The sequence below is a fragment of the Electrophorus electricus genome, chromosome 3, assembly GCF_041902795.1.
Source record: "Electrophorus electricus isolate QZ-2024a chromosome 3, ASM4190279v1, whole genome shotgun sequence".
In the NCBI taxonomy this organism is placed as follows: Eukaryota; Metazoa; Chordata; class Actinopteri; order Gymnotiformes; family Gymnotidae; genus Electrophorus; species Electrophorus electricus.
This window is the reverse complement of record NC_137499.1, coordinates 18559332-18577136: the sequence shown is the minus strand read 5'-3', so window position 1 is coordinate 18577136 and position 17805 is coordinate 18559332. Positions and strand designations below refer to the sequence as shown.

At 37.8% G+C, this 17805-nt stretch overlaps 1 protein-coding gene across 16 annotated transcripts in view; it reads left to right on the top strand.

The window, feature by feature from the left end:
- Positions 1 to 5955: 5955 nt before the first annotated feature.
- The window catches only part of abcc4 (ATP binding cassette subfamily C member 4 (PEL blood group)), a 32665-nt gene continuing 20815 nt past the window's right edge, over positions 5956 to 17805 (top strand). For 15 of the 16 annotated variants that reach the window (XR_003410893.3, XR_003410891.3, XR_014122612.1 and 12 more), the window contains exons 1-7: positions 5956 to 6178; positions 7130 to 7240; positions 8343 to 8463; positions 8719 to 8943; positions 9238 to 9327; positions 16983 to 17146; positions 17551 to 17676. Coding sequence is in view for 11 of the 16 variants with exons in the window: in XM_081710433.1 (XP_081566559.1) it covers positions 6105 to 6178; positions 7130 to 7240; positions 8343 to 8463; positions 8719 to 8943; positions 9238 to 9327; positions 16983 to 17146; positions 17551 to 17676 (911 nt within the window). In the remaining 5 variants the exon portion in view is untranslated. Of the gene's footprint in view, positions 6179 to 7129; positions 7241 to 7976; positions 8214 to 8342; positions 8464 to 8718; positions 8944 to 9237; positions 9328 to 16982; positions 17147 to 17550; positions 17677 to 17805 lie in introns of those variants that run through there. The other variant, XM_081710434.1, reaches the window with a different exon arrangement.

Here is a 17805-nt window from a genome sequence, read left to right as displayed (position 1 = left end):
CAGTGCGAAGTTTCTAATGTTCATTATTTAGCTAGCTAGCTAGGTATCCCATAATGATCCAGCATCTTTTCAAAGACCAGTGGTTAACACTTTGTCAGTTGAAGTTTTTTCAATGTACGGAGTTAGCACTAAAAAATTCACTGAAGTCAGCCACGGCTAGACACATATTACACCACTAAAGTAAATGCATTAGCTGTCTTAGCTAAGACATTGATTGTTAGCAAAATGGATTCTTCTCACTCGGATGGCATGTATATGTGAGGTGGGAAAACCAATCGGGACGAAGGGCGTCTAAATAACAGGACTGTTATGGAAACTCAGAGTGGTCAGACTTTCCATAGACTGTCAGCACCTGGCGCGGCGATGGAGATTTGGTAAGGTATTGTTTAGGGGTCGACCCCGGTGGGGCTCTTGAAGCAGGGCAGGGGCTACTTGTTTTGGGGAGGAAGACAGTTCCTCCTCAGACCACCAGAAGTCCTCCTACCCTGAATTCTATCTTATTCACACATGACCACTGCATCCATCCAGAATTCCTTCTCTAATCAGCCATCCTTCTTAAACCTTTTTCGTTCAACACATCCATGCACAATATTGACTATTAGTCTGTGTGTGCATCCCAAGCCAAATCATCTTACATGGACGTTTCATAGTGATCTAACAACTTTAGCTAATTTGCACTAGTTGTCGAAATCGAAAGCAAGTAGGTAGATAATTTAGATAACGCTAGCTACTAGCAAGTTCCAAATAACTAGTTAGCTAGCATGGCTAACTAAATAGTATGATGACCTAGCTCATGTACACGGAAGTTCACTTCATTTGCCTGCTTGTGTCCCGTTCAGATAAATAACCTGTGTTGTCATATAAATCTACAATATAAGCACTTTGTTAGTACATTTTTTTTCATGTAAATATTTAATAGCAAACTCCAAGTAACTAGCTAGCTATCAACTAACTAAATAGTATGACAACCCAATTTAAATACACTGGTTAATTTTATTTTGTTGCCTATATCCCATTCAGAGAATATATAAATCTACGATATAAACTATCTTTGTGAGGTAAATTTCTACATCAACAAGACATAACTCAGAAACTAAACAGTTCGATTGTTTAGATATCCAGTGTCTAGCTAGCTAAATCACTTTCTCCACCACTCAATTGGAAATGATCATTTGACAAAACTAGGTAATATGTTAATCAGTTTTGTTTGAGAACTGAAATATTCTGTGATGCATACTCAAACATATGGTTTGATACCCAAATGCTTGTTTCATTCTAGATCCAAATCATGGGGTTGGAAATGGGTGTGTATTACAACATCAGGGCATTTTTCACTTTAACCAGTGTCACATTCCATCTAAATAGACATGAGAGAACAATTTTAAAAATCTTTAATAAATGCATTCTATGCCACCTTTAATTAAGCAAAGGCAGCCTGTTTGAGCTAAACTAGCACAGCTCACTCCAAAAGTATTATTGGAGTCAATGAGGGAAGAATGTGATTAGTGAATATTTACTTCTGTCATCTTTTATTGTCTTTCGTCTTGTTACATTTCACATTATATTAAACAATAAATATATGAAATGGGAAAGACCACTATGAAATGGGAACATGTGATACAAGTAGGACTAAGTGTCAGCTCGGGAGATGGGAGGATAGAGCTTATGTAACACTAGAGTTTTTGTCAGGTTTTCTCAGACTGCTTTTTTCCAGATGCTCAGAACAACAAGACCTGCATGCTATTGTACTTAAGCCAAAGCTTAATGTGTCCTTCCTCTCGTTTATATATACATTTTGATGGGAGAGCTTCACTTTAAAAGTGTATATGAATGTTTTGCAGTTTCAAATTTGTGTGCACACAGTCAGTAAAAGGGGATCAAACAATCCTTCCTGTCTTCAACGCCCCTTGAATATCCTGTTATTGGGTTTACTCCTTGCACTGTAGCTTACACTATTCAGCACAGAATAGAATACACTGCAGACAAAGAATAGCTTTGGCACTGTACCAAGAATAACTGATTTTCAGATCATACATTTAAACATTGCCTGTAATATCCCAAAAGGAACTGAAGAATTCCAGGAACAAGCAGGCAATGGGCTATATGACTGCACAGTATGTTAATAAGAACTCAAATCTTTCTACAAGGATACTGAAAAACAAATCTGTTATCCTTTGAGGACAGTTTTTTTTCACAAGCTAATTCCTGTTTGAATTGCGTAGTTTCCACAGCTCCTATGTAGAAAAAAAATAAAAATGCACACAACAGCATCCAGGTCTCAGGAGGGTATTGTGTTTAGCATGCACTGTGTTTTTCTTCAGTGCAAATGATGTCCACTAATTGCTCTACCTGGTGGAGTACCACTGAGTATTAATGAACATCAAAGTGAATGCTGTCATGGAGACCTTGTAGTGTCTCTTAATGGGTGTTGCTCTGAGAACATGTATTCTACTCACTCTGCTCTTCTCACTAATTAATATCTATGGAAAATCAGTGATGCCTTTCATCACAATCATCACATCGTCAGTATAATGATGGGCAAAAATGACTGCAATGTATGTTGTCATTCTATATCACAGGGACATTAGCATTTATGTTTTCAAAATTCAAACACCATAAAAGTACATTTTGATAATTAGAATCCACCATTGCAAATGTATTAGCACGTTTATCACATTTAATGAAAAAAAAAACAAAAAAAACCACTTCACTAGCTGCTAAAAATGATTGACTCATTGTACACTGTAATATTTGTGTTATACTCTACTGTGCACCTATGCCAGAGAAAGATTTACGTCATACTAGCCTCAGTAAAGAGTCAGAAAAGATGGTTCACAATGAAAGTTTATCTGCCTGTGGAAAAGCATTCATGACTAATCTGAGAGGCTGTAGTATCTCTCACTGAGGCCTTTTATATTACCACACATCAGGAGTGTGTATGTTTTAGATATTGCTAATATATAATAAGCAATATATTTTCTATATATTGATAATACTATAAATATATAATACATATTGTTAAAGTTAAAATTAATGAGTGATTATAAGATGTTGCAATGCAATTTTATATTTTATATTCAGGAGTATAGATAGCATTGTACTGTAAAACCTTGATAGACATGATAGAGGCATGTGCCAATTACATATAACTGAAAGGTTGTCTGGCTCTAAATATTAAACAGTCTTGTGAACCTTGTACTAGTTAAAGACTAATCCACCATGTTAAGCCAATCTCAAGATTTCCACAGACCTGACATGGCAATGGTCCAAGTTTTCACCGGGCTATGATTACATAAGGAGAGTGCAATAGCTTGCTGGTGCTTTGCTCAAAAGCAGGGTTCAGACAGTCTAGGAGACTGACAGAGACCATATCGCTGTGAAAGAAAGGGTGGTGTGACACAGACCGTCATTCAGGAAGGTAAAATTAGTGCCCTGGTTGCTATGCCAAAGAGTTGGCTCTTTGCTCTAGTGGATGGGGCATGTATTTTGTAAAATGTGTAATGGTATGGGGAATGTTTTCTTTGCACATTTTGGGTTTCCTAATACTAATTGAGCAGTACAGTCAGAGTACTGCTCCTAATGTACCGGGGTGTACACACAATTAAAAAGCCATTAGCATCCCATCCCTTTGTTTGGCAGGCAGTTGTAGGGGTAGAACTGTGCATATGATTTTTATTTATTTATTTTAAATGCCCACACCTTTTTCCTGTCCAGTTGCTCCTTTCCCTCGGTCACTGTTTTTACCTGTATTTTATCACAGTCTCTCTCTGTTCTCCTCACTCCTGTTTGCAGCTTATTTTGAGTGCTCTCTCACTTCTGTTATGAGTTAATTTTTTTGTGTACCTTACATACAGTGGTGTGGGAAAGTGTTTGCCCCCTTCCTGATATTTTTTTTGCATGTTTATCACACTTAAATGTTTCAGATCAAACAAATTTAAAATATTAGACAAAAAGATAAGTAAACAAAATGCAGTTTTAAAAATTAAGGTTTATTATTAAGGGGGAAAAAAAAATCCAAACCTACATGGCCCTGTGTGAAAAAGTGATTGCCCCCAAAACCTAATAACTGGTTGGGCCATCCTTAGCAGCAACAACTGCAATCAAGTGTTTGCAATAACTAGCAACGAGTCTTTTACAGCGCTGTGTGGGAATTTTGTCCCACTCATCTTTGCAGAATTGTTCTAATTCTGCCACATTGGAGGGTTTTCAAGCATGAACCACCTTTTTAAGGTCTTGCCACAGCATCTCAATCAGATTCAGGTCAGGACTTTGACTAGGCCACTCCAAAGTCTTCATTTGGTTTTTCTTAAGACAATCAGGTGGACTTGCTGGTGTGTTTTGGATCATTGTCCTGCTGCAGAACCCAAGTGCGCTTCATCTTGAGGTCACAAAGCAATGGCTAGACATTCTCCTTCAGGATTTTTTGGTAGACAACAGAATTCATGGTTCCATTTACCACAGCAAGTCTTCCAGATCCTGAAGCAGCAAAACAGCCCCAGACCATCACACTACCACCACCATATTTTACTGTTGGTATGATGTCCCGTTACATCTGGCGTAACACAGCATTTTAGAAAAGGAACATGCACCTTCCAAAAAGTTTAACTTTTGTCTCGTCAGTCCACAGAGTATTTTCTCCAAAAGTCTTGGGGATCATCAAGATGTTTTCTGGCAAAACTGAGACAAGCCTTTATGTTCTTTTTTGCTCAGCAGTAGTTTTTGTTTTGGAACTCTGCCATGCAGGCCAAAAAAACATTTTTCGTCTACTTCATTTTGTCAGGCAGGTCCTATTTAAGTGATTTTTTAAAAATTGAGAACAGGTGTGGCAGTAATTAGGCCTAGGTGTAGCTAGAGAAACTGAACTCAGCTTTCCAAAGATGTTATAAACCACAGTTAATTTATGCTTTAATGGGGAGCAATCACTTTTCAACAACATGTAGGTTTAAAAACATCATTTAAAAACTGAATTTTGTGTTTACTTGTGTTATCTTTGTCTAATATTTAAATTTGTTTGATGATCTGAAACATTTAAGTCTGACAAACATGCAAAAAAAAAAAGATATCAGGAAGGGGGCAAACACTTTTCCACACCACTGTACATTTTAATAAGTTATACATGATCGTGTGAAAATTCCTGAGAAATGTCAAATCTGATTGTTTTCACATCATCAGTTTGGGCTAGCTAGATATTAAAAGCTTGCTCAAATATTTGGAAAGATGTCATTGGTAGTAATTGTAAGGAATTTGCATGGTGTTATATATATGTGTGCTATAGTTCTCAATAATCCAGGTTAAAACAGAATTGTGGCTTACACATTGACGTTTTACAGCCATGATTATAGTGGTGCATGGAAACATTTTACTGGGGCAAGTGTCTCTTTAAATTTGGTCTAGTGACACGCCTTTTGCTGACGTTGCAGTTGAATGTGCGAGTTGTTAAATCAAGGCTTTTTAGAAGTTGTTTTAAACACCCTGAAAAAGGTGGGTGCTTGCCACAAAGTTAATAAGAAACAGATGGCGGTCATAAGGCTTACAGATCTCACAGAAGAAGACAGGACACAATATGCCGAGACTAACTAAATCATTAAGACTGAACATCTGAGGCTGGTTGGTAATACTGCAGTTAGTCACTTTCTCACTTTTCTTTATTGGTGTGTTTATTTGTAGAAGTACTTGTGAATGTTTCTTTACCCAGGATGGTTCAATACTCGAATAAAAATGAACTAAAACTACCAAATGTCGTTTATTTCTCTCAATTCTTCATCGATTTAAAAAGTTGGACATTTGCAACTTGAACGCATTTTACATTTCATCACCCCGAAACCGCTCAGTCTGTTAGTAACACTTTGGGCAAAGAAAACCAATACAATGAAAACGTTTTTTGTTTTTTTTTCCTGAGCCAGTGACTGAGCACTTATGGGTAAACTGGGCGGTCTCCTTAACCTAAAGCCACTTCGTCGCTACGTTACAGCGGCATAAGCAATCTGCCAATACTAGTCACTGAAATTTACGTGCTTAATATAACAGTTGGCAAAGTATCCGTTCTCAAGTAAACGTCTTTAGGGACTCATGTTCGTGGCTAGCTGATACTCAGGAAACTCGATATGGAGCCTATACGCAAGGATGCAAAAATTAATCCAGCCGCTTCGGCTAATATTTTATCGCAGATACTCTTCTGGTGAGTACTAGTGGGCTACTACGATGACAGACGTAAACACTAAATGCTGCAATACTAGGAAGTAATATATTCCTGTTTGTTGAAGAAAACACCGTATGCAATTTCCCGTAGAGGACTCGGAAAAATAACTTTAAAAGTCTTAGAAGAGAGAGAGCTAGATAATAGGCTATCTAAACAGATAGGTAACTTGCTAGTTCAGGAGTTGGCCAAATTAGTTTCATTGGCAGGCAACGTCGTAGGTTCTAGCTAATGCTTATATTTTAACTGACAGCGTAGCTTTTCGTCCAAACACGACTTTAAAAAACAATTAGGTATAGGCGATGGTCATAGCACTCTTGATTAATTTTAGTTTAGGAATTACGCAGCTAGCTAAACTTAAGCAATTCGACAAATGTGTAAGGTCCGTCATGTCACAGCATGCCTACGTTACCTTATTCAGGAGACAACAGAAAAGTAGAATGCCTCAGTATTATTGAACCCTATAAACTACCACAACAGAATAGTCAGTAGCACGAATGAGAAAGATGTGTTTATTGAAACTTTATATAATTCAAACACGCTAGTCGCTTCACTTTTCCTGTCCAAAACACAAAGCTAGTCTAAACTGATTTTGTTTATAGCTTTTCTCATACATTTGAGTTTGTAGTGGTGGACATTTGCATTAGTTGCCTATTGTTCATCAATAGATTATTATTTATTTTTAAGATGAAAAATTGAATATCTTACCCGAGCACGACCGTTAACTACCTTTTACTGTTGCTATCAAAAGGTTTCTTCGGTACACCATAGATGCTGACCTAATTTCACCTTATGTTGCACTAATGATAAGAACCACAGGTCATTTTTATGGCAGATATTTTGTTTTCTTTGTTTTTGTTTGTTTCAAATAAAGTGTATGGTCTCACAGCCTTATGCTACGCTCTCCTCTAATTTCTCATTTCTTTTGGTCAGCTGGTTGAATCCACTGTTCCGCATTGGATACAAACGAAGAATTGAGGAGGATGACATGTTCAAAGTGCTTCCTGAGGATGAGTCTAAGAGACTTGGAGAGGAACTTCAGAGGTGAATGAAGCAGTATATACTCACTATAACAAACTTAATTACATCACATCATCCAGGCTGTAAACAGTGTATCCATTTGTTCTGCATTGTGTGCTAATATTGTTTGTTACAGACCTAATGGATAAATATAAAGGGTTTAAAGTATAAGATTTTTTAGTTTTTAGGATATTTGTTATTTTTTTACTCAAATCAAAAGCCTTAGTAAAATTTCCAGAGTCTAAGGTGTTCATCTATAAACCATTTTACCAAGTTTGTTAAAAAGCACTTTCCCCTCTTCTAGTAGGCCTACACTCTTGCTGGTTCAGTTGTGACATGTAAATTATTGGAGCCAAAGACTTAGAATTACAGAAATGCATCAGGAATGGTTTGCAGTTACTTGTTTGAAATGTTCCCCTTAAAGAAATCTATCAAACATAGAGTAAGCACAGATGAATCCCAAATTGAAAGTTAGTTCCAGAATGGTGGTTAGTCTTTCCAAATCTATAAACATAGTATCAGTGATTTGCATCAGACTACACAGAGATGTGTGTATACTCTGAGGTTATATTATAGATTTACAGTTAAGTGTCTCAATCTAAAATTGCAAATATTATTATTAACTTTTTCCCCATAAGACAAATGTAACAAATCTAGTGTTTTTATAGAATTTTGTTTAATGTCTCTCATTTATGGTGAAATGATCATAAAATTGACCAGATCGTAATTTAGGATATGTGTTCCTTTTCATTTATTGCAGTTGGCCGAGGATTTTATCCATAGCAACTTACAATTGTGACTGAGTGCAGTTCGCACAATTGAGGATTAAGGGCCTTGCTCAGGGGCCCAACCATGGCATCTTGGCGATGGTGGAGCTTGAACCGGCAATTTTCTTATTAGTCTAGTACCTTAACCGCTGAGCTACTACTGCCTCCTTCATGGAAAGCTAAATACATTATTTAGAAAGCTACATTGGAATTGGCCTTTATACAGAGAGGTGACACTTGACATGTGCTGGGCAAAATGATCATGCTTTGCTTGCTAATAATACCTACTTAAAAGTCTGTCTGTCTCTCTCTCTCTCTCTCGCTCTCTCTCTATTACACTCACTCACACACACACACAGCTTTTGGGACCATGAAGTGCAGATTGCAAACAAAGAACTCAAAACTCCTAAACTCACCAAAGCTATCGTCAAGTGCTACTGGAAGTCATATGCCATTTTGGGCATTTTCACCCTTATTGAGGTACCCTTATTTTGGTCTGTTGCAAAATGTTGCTCTTTTACCTTGTATCAGTCCTATAAAACAAATACCATTATTGTACTCTGGCCACCCATCTGGACTTAGCTTGATTGAAACTTAAGAAACAAATAAGTGCTCTACAAAAAGCTAATAACCATGAATGTAAACTAAAAGTGAAGATCATTAGCAAATACTGCAAATCATAGGACTAATGTTCTAAAATACTTTCTCCATTCTCCTCTGTCTCCTTCTTCACAGGAGGTAATTAAGTTGGTGCAGCCAGTATTTCTGGGCAAGCTGATTCAGTACTTTGAGAGCTATGACCCTAATGACATGGGTGCACTGTATGAGGCATATGGGTATGCTGCAGGTGTCTCCATCTCCTCTCTGGGTCTGGCCTTATTACACCACCTCTACTTCTACCATGTCCAGAGGGCTGGCATGAAGATCCGTATTGCCATGTGCCATATGATCTATAAGAAGGTTTGGGTCTACTAAATACCTTCCTGTGTCAGTCATTATGTTATGTTTAGTTCTGGTTTTGATGGAGGAATCAAAACTGGGTGTTTTCCTTAATGTCACAAATCTATGAATAAACAAGAGCTCTTAGTCATTGGATATTATTGGAGCACTGGACCATGAACCATTGACTTAATCATTAAGTCCTTTGGTTTTCTAAAAGTTATTGTATATCAGATTATTCTTGTCCTTACCTTCCTCGTTTATATTTAACATTTACTGTTTTGAAACCTAATAAATGTTTTTTTTTTGCCCCAGGCTTTGAGCCTTAGCAGCGTCGCTATGGTACACACCACCACTGGACAGATTGTCAACCTGTTGTCTAATGACGTCAACAGATTTGATGAGGTATGTGATTTTTCCAGGATTTGTCATTCTATCTATTCTTGCTCCTATGTTTCTCAGTACACAATCTGCTAAAGTTTATAGTTAAATTCAGATGAACTTTTATAGCACCTATAACATATAGGACCAAGACTTGAAGGCACTCTTTCTTGGTGGCCCATCTTATAAACAGTTTGTGTTGTACTAAATTATATATACAACATGAGTCCAGTTCATTGTAGGTCTTGGCTTCCTCAGTGAGTTTAGGGTGAATGAGCTGTTTCTTTGTCCATTGGTGAAGATGGAGTGGAAGGATATAACGGCGTCAATTACACCTACTGGCATCACTGTCCAGCAGGTGTAATCAAGTGAACTGTTTGCATCATTTCACCAGTAACATACAGATAAAATAGAAAGATGTAGTTACAACTATAAAAGCATTTTTGGTAGGTGTGGTTGGTTATAGAATTCACTGAGTTCTCACATACTGTGGAGCCATTCCATTTACAGCTATATAGGTTAACAATAATATTTTCAGTTCAAAATTGAATTGCTAGCCAGTTCTTAGCTCACAGGACTAGTATGATGAAACTATCTGGCTCTGTTATGCCACCTTTCTCCGGATCCCTACAACTCCCAGCATTCCACTACTCAGAGGAATACCCAACCAATCATAGACAATTCTTCAAGCTCCTCATCACCAGACCATTAAGTTCAGCCTATTTCTTCTGTCAGTTTTAACCTGCCAGTTCCCAGTTCTCTTTGTGAAGTATTGCCACTCTATTCCATAGTGAATACTGAGTGTTCTTTCCTATTGTCCATATTTGAGACCGACTCTCTTCTTTGTACCCACCTTGATCTGGACTGTTCTTTGACTCTGGTTTTGATGCTGCCTGGTTCTGTTCATCTCAAAGTGCAGGTTCTGACACTTAGCTGCTTTTGACTACTGCTTTGTATTGTTCTCTACAAAATAAAACTGCTACCCTTTTTATCCACAAGAGTCTGGCTTTGTCTGAAACAGTACAGAATTCTTCACCACCTAAGCAGATGGCAGATCCAGAGGCTTTGATGAAAGCTGTCTTCACTTAAGAATATTTTCTTGGACTTCATCTCCCAACAACAATCCATGGCCACATCTACTTAGCAGGATCTTTCCTCTGCTTTAGCTTCTCCTCCTGTCGGTAATTACCCAGTTTTTCCTGTTAAGAAACCAGACCAGACAGCTCCCCATATAAATCTAGAGGGTTTTTGCTGTAGTGTTCCATGTATTTTACGAGCAGTCAAACTTGTTCCGACTAAGCTAAGATAGCTTTCATTACCTCTTGACTTACAGACAAGGCCTTTGATTGGGCAACTGCGGTAAGGAATAACTTGCAGAGTATGAGAATACACGAGAATAAGAGCTTGTGGTGAGATTCTACCTAAACTCCGCCAGGTTAATCTGTTTGTGGATATGCCTAAATTCTATAATATAGCTGCCAGGAGCTATTGGAATGAGGCGACCCTGCTTGTGACTTTTCAAAATGTACTCAACATGGAGGTTCTGCATAAATTAGTCTGCAGGGTTGATCTCAACTTTGATCAAGTCATTGCTCTGGCAACTCATCTTGACAACTTTCTCCATGAATGTAAACCTCGCAATACATGCGGTATTTGTTCCACCAACTGTGCTACGAGAGGCAGATTGAAACCCCATCAGGAAACTCACAGTGCCTATGCAGTGTGACTCTTCCCACCTCACTTCTGTGGAGAGAAGATGATGCATGCAGGAGGGCCTTTAATGTGGAGCTACAGGACAGGTTCTCTGAGAGTTCCATGTCAGACCACACAGTTTCTTAGCACAGAGCCCTGGAAAGCATATGGAATACTTTCCACAGCCTTGATTGATCTGGGAGCAGAGAGAAATTTCATATACATCCATTTGATCAAGGAATCCCTGTGGTACCATTTCAACATAATCTTCACCTAGCTGTTCCCGATGGAGTCCCAGTAGGGGCTGGCTCTGTGACCCATTGCAGCAAACCTGTAAGACTCAATACCAGCACCCTTCGTTTTGAAATCTTCTCATTTCTGGTAATATAATCTTCTGCTTTCCCTGTTATTCTAACCCTGCCATGGTTGGACCAGCAGGACACACTCATATCATGGCCCAGAAAGGATTGTTCACTTGTTTCTTCACAGTCCCAAGAACTGTTTACTGCTCTGTACTGTGCTGTACCATCATAGAAGGTCCAGCAGGTGACAGACCTATTATATTCCTAGTGAATACCAGTACACCTTCTGCTGTCTTTAGCAAGGAGGGACCCAACTGCCTCCTCACCACCCTTATGACTGTGCTAAAGAGCTGTTAAAAGGGGCCACTTTACCTAAGGCATGCGTCTACCCACTTACTCAGGAGGAGGAGGAGAGGGCTATGGAGTCCTACATCGATGATATTCTCATGTACTAACCTGATTTAGATACCCATGTACAAAAAGTCCGTTCTGTGCTTAATCTCAAAGTGCATGTTCTTTACCTTGTCTGTTTTTTGATTACCGCTTTTGGTTGTCCTCTTCAAAATAAAACAACTGCCCTTCTTATCCACAACCGCCTGACTTTGAAATGTTACAGGCTCTTGTAAGGACTCGGGCTGGCTGCATTCTCTACAAAATATATTTAGTGACTTGTTAGAACATTATCATAGAAGTCAATTATTATAATCCAGTCTTGATGAACTGAAAGAATAGACCAAATTCTATGAATCTGATCAGGAATGTATATGCCTCAGTTTAATATTACATCTCAAATGTGAGCTCAGTCAATAATAGCACTTGTTTTTTTTTTTAATACAACACTTGGGTATAACTGAAACGGCATCAAAATTTAGTAAAATATTCAACAATTCGTCTTTGGTTCTGAGGAAATTGTCTTGTCCATCTTCTGAGAAATCAGGAGGAGAGTTTAATTGCCATCAAGTTTTTTGCCTTTGCATAATCCTCAATTTTGTTAAATGTAGCAGATTAGCAGGTGCATATTGCGGAGTATCATTCATGTGACAATCGAAGCTAATGTCATTCTTATGAATAATTGTGACTAACCCTTGTAGGACATCTTATTTTGCTTTTGTAAGCTCAGAGCATTCATTATATACAAGGATAAAATGATAGCCATCTGTCAACTCTGTAGTATATTGGTAGCCAGTGTAAGGAATGTGGGTTATATGCTCTCTTTTGCTCCTAACAGGACTTCCAAAAAAGACAAACAGCTTCAGGCAAATTACAACTGCTAGAGTTCTCACTAGGAGCAGAAGAAGAGTGCATATCACCCCCCATTCACCCCCATCCACAAAAGCATGGATGAGTGTCTCCAGATCTAGTCTAATCAAAAAATCTCTGATCTTGTTGGTATTCTTAAGATAAAATGCAGACTTAGCAAATGACTTTGTGAATGCTAAATCTGAGGTCAGAATCTATTAGTACACCTATATTACAAGCTAGCTTTTTAGAGTTTAGGATATTTGAGTCCACGTAGGCAGCTAGTATGTGCCTTTCATTGCTTTTACCAAATATAAATATCTCTGTTTTATCTTTGTTCAGTTGCAGAAAGTTTTGGCCCATCCAGTTAGTGATGTGCTCAAGGCTCTTGCAGAGAGACTTGCAGGCACCATAGATGCCTGGGGGAAAGGCTAAGTAAATCTGAGTGTCATCTGCATAGCAATGGTATGATGGCTCAGAGTCTTGTATGATTTGGGCAAATGGAAGCATGTACAAGTTAAATAGGAGTGGCCCAAGAATCAAACCCTAAGGGACATAGGAATCTTATGGTCTACTATATCAAAGATCAAGCAGTAATGGAACTTACAGCTTCCCTGAATTGGTATTCAAACAATGTCATTAATTACCTTGGTTAGAGAAATCTCAGTACTGTGAGTAGGTTAAAATCCTGGCTGAAATTTGTATACCCAGCTGTTTGTGGATAGGAAATTAGTAAATTGCTTGAAAACAATTTTTTCAGTGATTTCCCCAATAAATAGTAGATTTCTGATAGGTCTGTAATTACTTAAACTTCCAATCTTTCTTTTTTTAACAGAGGCTTCACCACTGTGGTTTTTAGTGTGTTAGGAAAAACACCTGATAAGAGTGGGCTGTTTTATCTGAAGTATGTCATCTGCTATGAGTGAAACACATTCTTATGAAGGTAGTAGGTAAGGTGTCAAAGCTACATGTATATGATTTAAGGTCCCTCACTGTGTCAATTAAAATTTCATTGTTAATAGCACTAATTTGGGAGATCATGATGGTTTAACATGGTGATTGCAAGGGTCATTGGTGGATAGAAACACTAATGGCTGGTCTGATATTGAGAATTTAAGAATTAAAAAAGGATGCAAATTCATTACATCATACAGTTGATATTAATTCAGGGGACATTTGTTTGCAAATTTGTTATTTTATCAACTACTGCAAAGTAGTAATTTGCTGCTGTTAATGTTATTCTTGATGATGCTAAAGAAAAAAGTTTGTCTTGCTTTGAATATAATTATAAACATGCAGTGAATCTGTAGATTCTTTGTGAATCTGAAGTTTTGTTTTGACTTTGAACTACAGTAGCATTTCTCCATGGCACTCTGCTTACCTTAATGGTTTTATCTTTAACTGGAGCAATCTCATCCATAACACTAACAGTTTTTGAGTTGAAGATGTTCGGCAAGGCAACAACAGATTTTACTCATGAAAAGTGTTACATTGCTATCATTTATAAACTGACATGTTGGGTCTTGAGTTCTAGAATGGCCCACATATCAAGGAACGCACACCAATCATCTGGCAAAGCTAATTCCTTAACAATGGCTGATTATGTTAAGACTCTTTGCAGTAACCAAATCCAGAGTATGACGATGACCACGTGTACTCCAAGCCACACAATGAGAGATACCAAAAGAGTCCAATATGGAACAGAGATCCTTGGCAAAATTGTCCTTGGGATTGCCAGTGTGTATGTTAAAATCCCCAGCGATTACAAAATAGTCAAAATGGAAATGGGAGATAGCATATGTGTAAATTCATCAGTGAAATCTGTTTAGAGGCCTATAGACCTTTGCAAGTAATATTTTTGGCATTCCTGGAGGAACAGAACAGAGAGAAACAAAGCATGTAAAGTAATCAAATGATAAATGCTTGCATTTGAAGGAAACATTAAATACAGCAGCTGTACCTCAGCCTTTCTGGCTGTTTTGAGAGATATTTATAAAATTGAAGTTTGGTGGTGGTTCTGACTCAATTAATATAGTTGTGTTAGTACATTATTTTTAACTATTATAACTAAATTGTATTTGTTTGTGAGCGAATTTGTTTAATATATATTTGTTTAACCACTCTTAATTATTAAGAGTGGTTAAGGTACTCAACTTGTAATTGGAAAGTTGTCAGTTCAGGCCCCACCACTGCCAAGTTGCTGTGCAATGCCCTTAGCCCATAATTGCTCAAGTTGTACCCAGCCATGAGTCTCTGGATAAAGGCATCAGCTAAATGCCATAAATTTAAATGTAAGAGCTAACTTGACCTTTATGCTTTGTACCAAACGCTATGCAGGTTTGTCACATTTACAGTACAGTACAGCATTTTTGATAAGCACTGATAAATCTGTTTCTGATAAGCACTGGAATGTGTGAGAAAACAGTTATGCTTTTCTTAGGTTCTTTTGAAAACAAGTACTGCTAATGTCAATACTGTAGCAGCAGGGACCTGAAGAGTATCAGTTTAACTCTATTTTAGATTATTACCAGTTTTAATGATTTGGGAATATAATCCAGGCTAGGCAAAGAGTTACTTACAGAAAGCATAGGTTCATGGGTTATGTGCTAATGGACAGTGGTTTACGTTTAAAGGTTCTTTAAGTAAATGAGTAGAAATTGTGCCGAGGGTGAGTACAGTAGAGTGTGATGACCCAAGTGCTGCAGGGTATGGAACAGAACGCAGACTCCCTCGACATAGAAATGTATTAGACGAACACGAATGATAAACACAATGGCACTCGCATGAAACATCCAGCGTGAATACGAGTAACATTTAACATTGACACAACTACATGTTCAAAGAGAATCAAAGTCCGACAAAGAGGCATACACCAACAGGGGTTTAAATACATAAATAAATGACAATGAACCAGGTGCAGGTGTGTGCTAACAAGGGGGTGTGGTCACACGTGGTACCACATGATCAGTGGGAAGGGAACCATTCCATGACAGAGCTAAGAACCCAGCATGTGATGAATAAGAGAGATACTGATTGTAAGGCAGTGAAATAAAAAAAAAAATGCTTGTTTTGTGACAAGCTTTTTAGTTTTTTATAGTTTTTTTTATTTTTATGTCCTATTCATGCATGACATCAGTAAATAGCATATATAATACATTGCACACAAAACAATTCTCCCAAATAACTAAACTTCAGCTCTATGTTGGAGCTATTGATAGTTATATTAGTATTGATATTGTGCAACATTCAAATGCAAGATATTATCGTATCAGTACCAGAAAAAAAAAACTGGTATTGTGCCATCTCTAATTTTCAGTCATGTCATTAAAACTTTTTGTCTAGATTCCAGTGGAAAAAGAGATTCAATTTCCATTCCATAATCCAGTTATTTTTGATACTGTATTTAAAACAAAAAACAAAACATTCCTATTTAAGAGATAAGTATGTGTCAGGATCACTTCCTTGCATTGTGGTGCTCACTTTGATGCCTTATTTTGCTTTGTTTTGGTTTTTACCTTTCATGTGTTTTCTGTTTTCCTCATGGTTTTGTTCTGCACTGTGAAGGCATGTTTTTATTAAGTTAAGCTATTTTTCCATGAAGCGTTAAATAATTAGATTAAATATTTGGTCGCATTAGTGAGCTAATTTGGGGCACTTCTGTTACAGGATTGCATGACTACTTCTGGTAATGGTTACTTATGTAGACCCTCGTGGCCCTCTATGCACTGTCACTTAGCATTTTGAATTACTGAGAAAATGCTTAGTTTTAAGCACCATGCAATGGCCCTTCCTGACAGGTTATTACTAAACAAAGCATGCTATACAGTAAACATATCATGGGACATAATATTCCCAAGCCTGCACTTGACATTCTGACTCTTTTAGACTATTAATCTTATATGAATGTCAAGCACTGTTAATGCCAGTGCTTGACATTGGATGATGGTGCACATGCCTATAAATTCCACAAATGAAAATTTGATGGTGAGATTAGCAAGATGTCTTACAATATAACAGTTATTTCTTTGGCATTTGAAGAGAGCAGCCTCTGTTCATTGTAATGTCATTAACGCAACAGGGCAGAATGCACCATGGCTCAGTAATTTACTGTTTTATGTATATCACTGTGTTTTTCATCTTAAGTATAAATACTGATTATCTGAGGATCATGGAGAACCAGACTGAGTTCTTATTAGTCTGTTTTGATTTCTTATTCTGTTTTTAGAGAGTGTACTCAGATTTGTTCTCAGGTTGTGGACACAGATTTATGTATCTGCTCAGACAAAGTATTTATATTGAGCTCTCCAGGCATTTCTTTGCTAATTTCCAAATTTCAGTTAACTTGGTGAGTATTCTTTTCTTCTAGGTATTCATAGAATCAAGTCTATCTATTGGACTAATACCTAGAAGGACTTACTCAGGATTAATATTAGCTGCTTTTCTCAGGTGACAATTTTCCTGCACTTCCTGTGGGTGGGACCTTTACAAGCTGCAGCTGTTATTGGCCTTCTGTGGCAAGAGATTGGACCATCATGTCTGGCGGGTATGGCAGTGCTCATCTTTCTAATGCCACTACAGACCCTATTTGGACAGCTTTTCTCCAAATTCAGGTATATAAAAATGTGCTTTTGCATGTGCACTCTTTTGATCTCAAAAATCACATGATTGTTGTAGAAGTTGCTCCAGAGGATTACAGGGATGTGCAAGCAGTTTTTGGCTATAATGAGCACATAGAAATTGAATATCAGTGTGAAAACTTGCAACCCAGTTTCATTTGTTCAAGCCTTTGAAAACAGATTATACCCTCAATTTTGCTTCACCACGATGGAACATATTAAACCACAAGAATTTCAGTCCTCTTCAAAAAGCTTTTGTAAATTTATTCCATGGGCGACAATTAGAAGAAATTGGGCGGAGGGGAAAGCAATTTGAGTGTACTCTGCAGTTTACCACCAGGACAAAAAACTTGGTGCCTGTCTCGCGCGCGCTCTTGCTCTCGCTCTCTCTCTCTCAGGAGTAAGACGGCAACCTTTACTGACAACAGGATACGCACAATGAATGAGGTGGTTTCTGGTATTCGCATCATTAAAATGTATGCCTGGGAAAAGCCCTTCACAGCCTTAGTCAACGATGTCAGAAGGTAGGCTACTCCTCTCTCTCTGCTATGCCCTAATATTAAGTGAAACCAATTTGACCATGGTTAGCATTTTGTCATGACTTTTTATGGAAAGTGTGAGGTTAAGACCTGTTCATGTTCTTTGAGATGTCT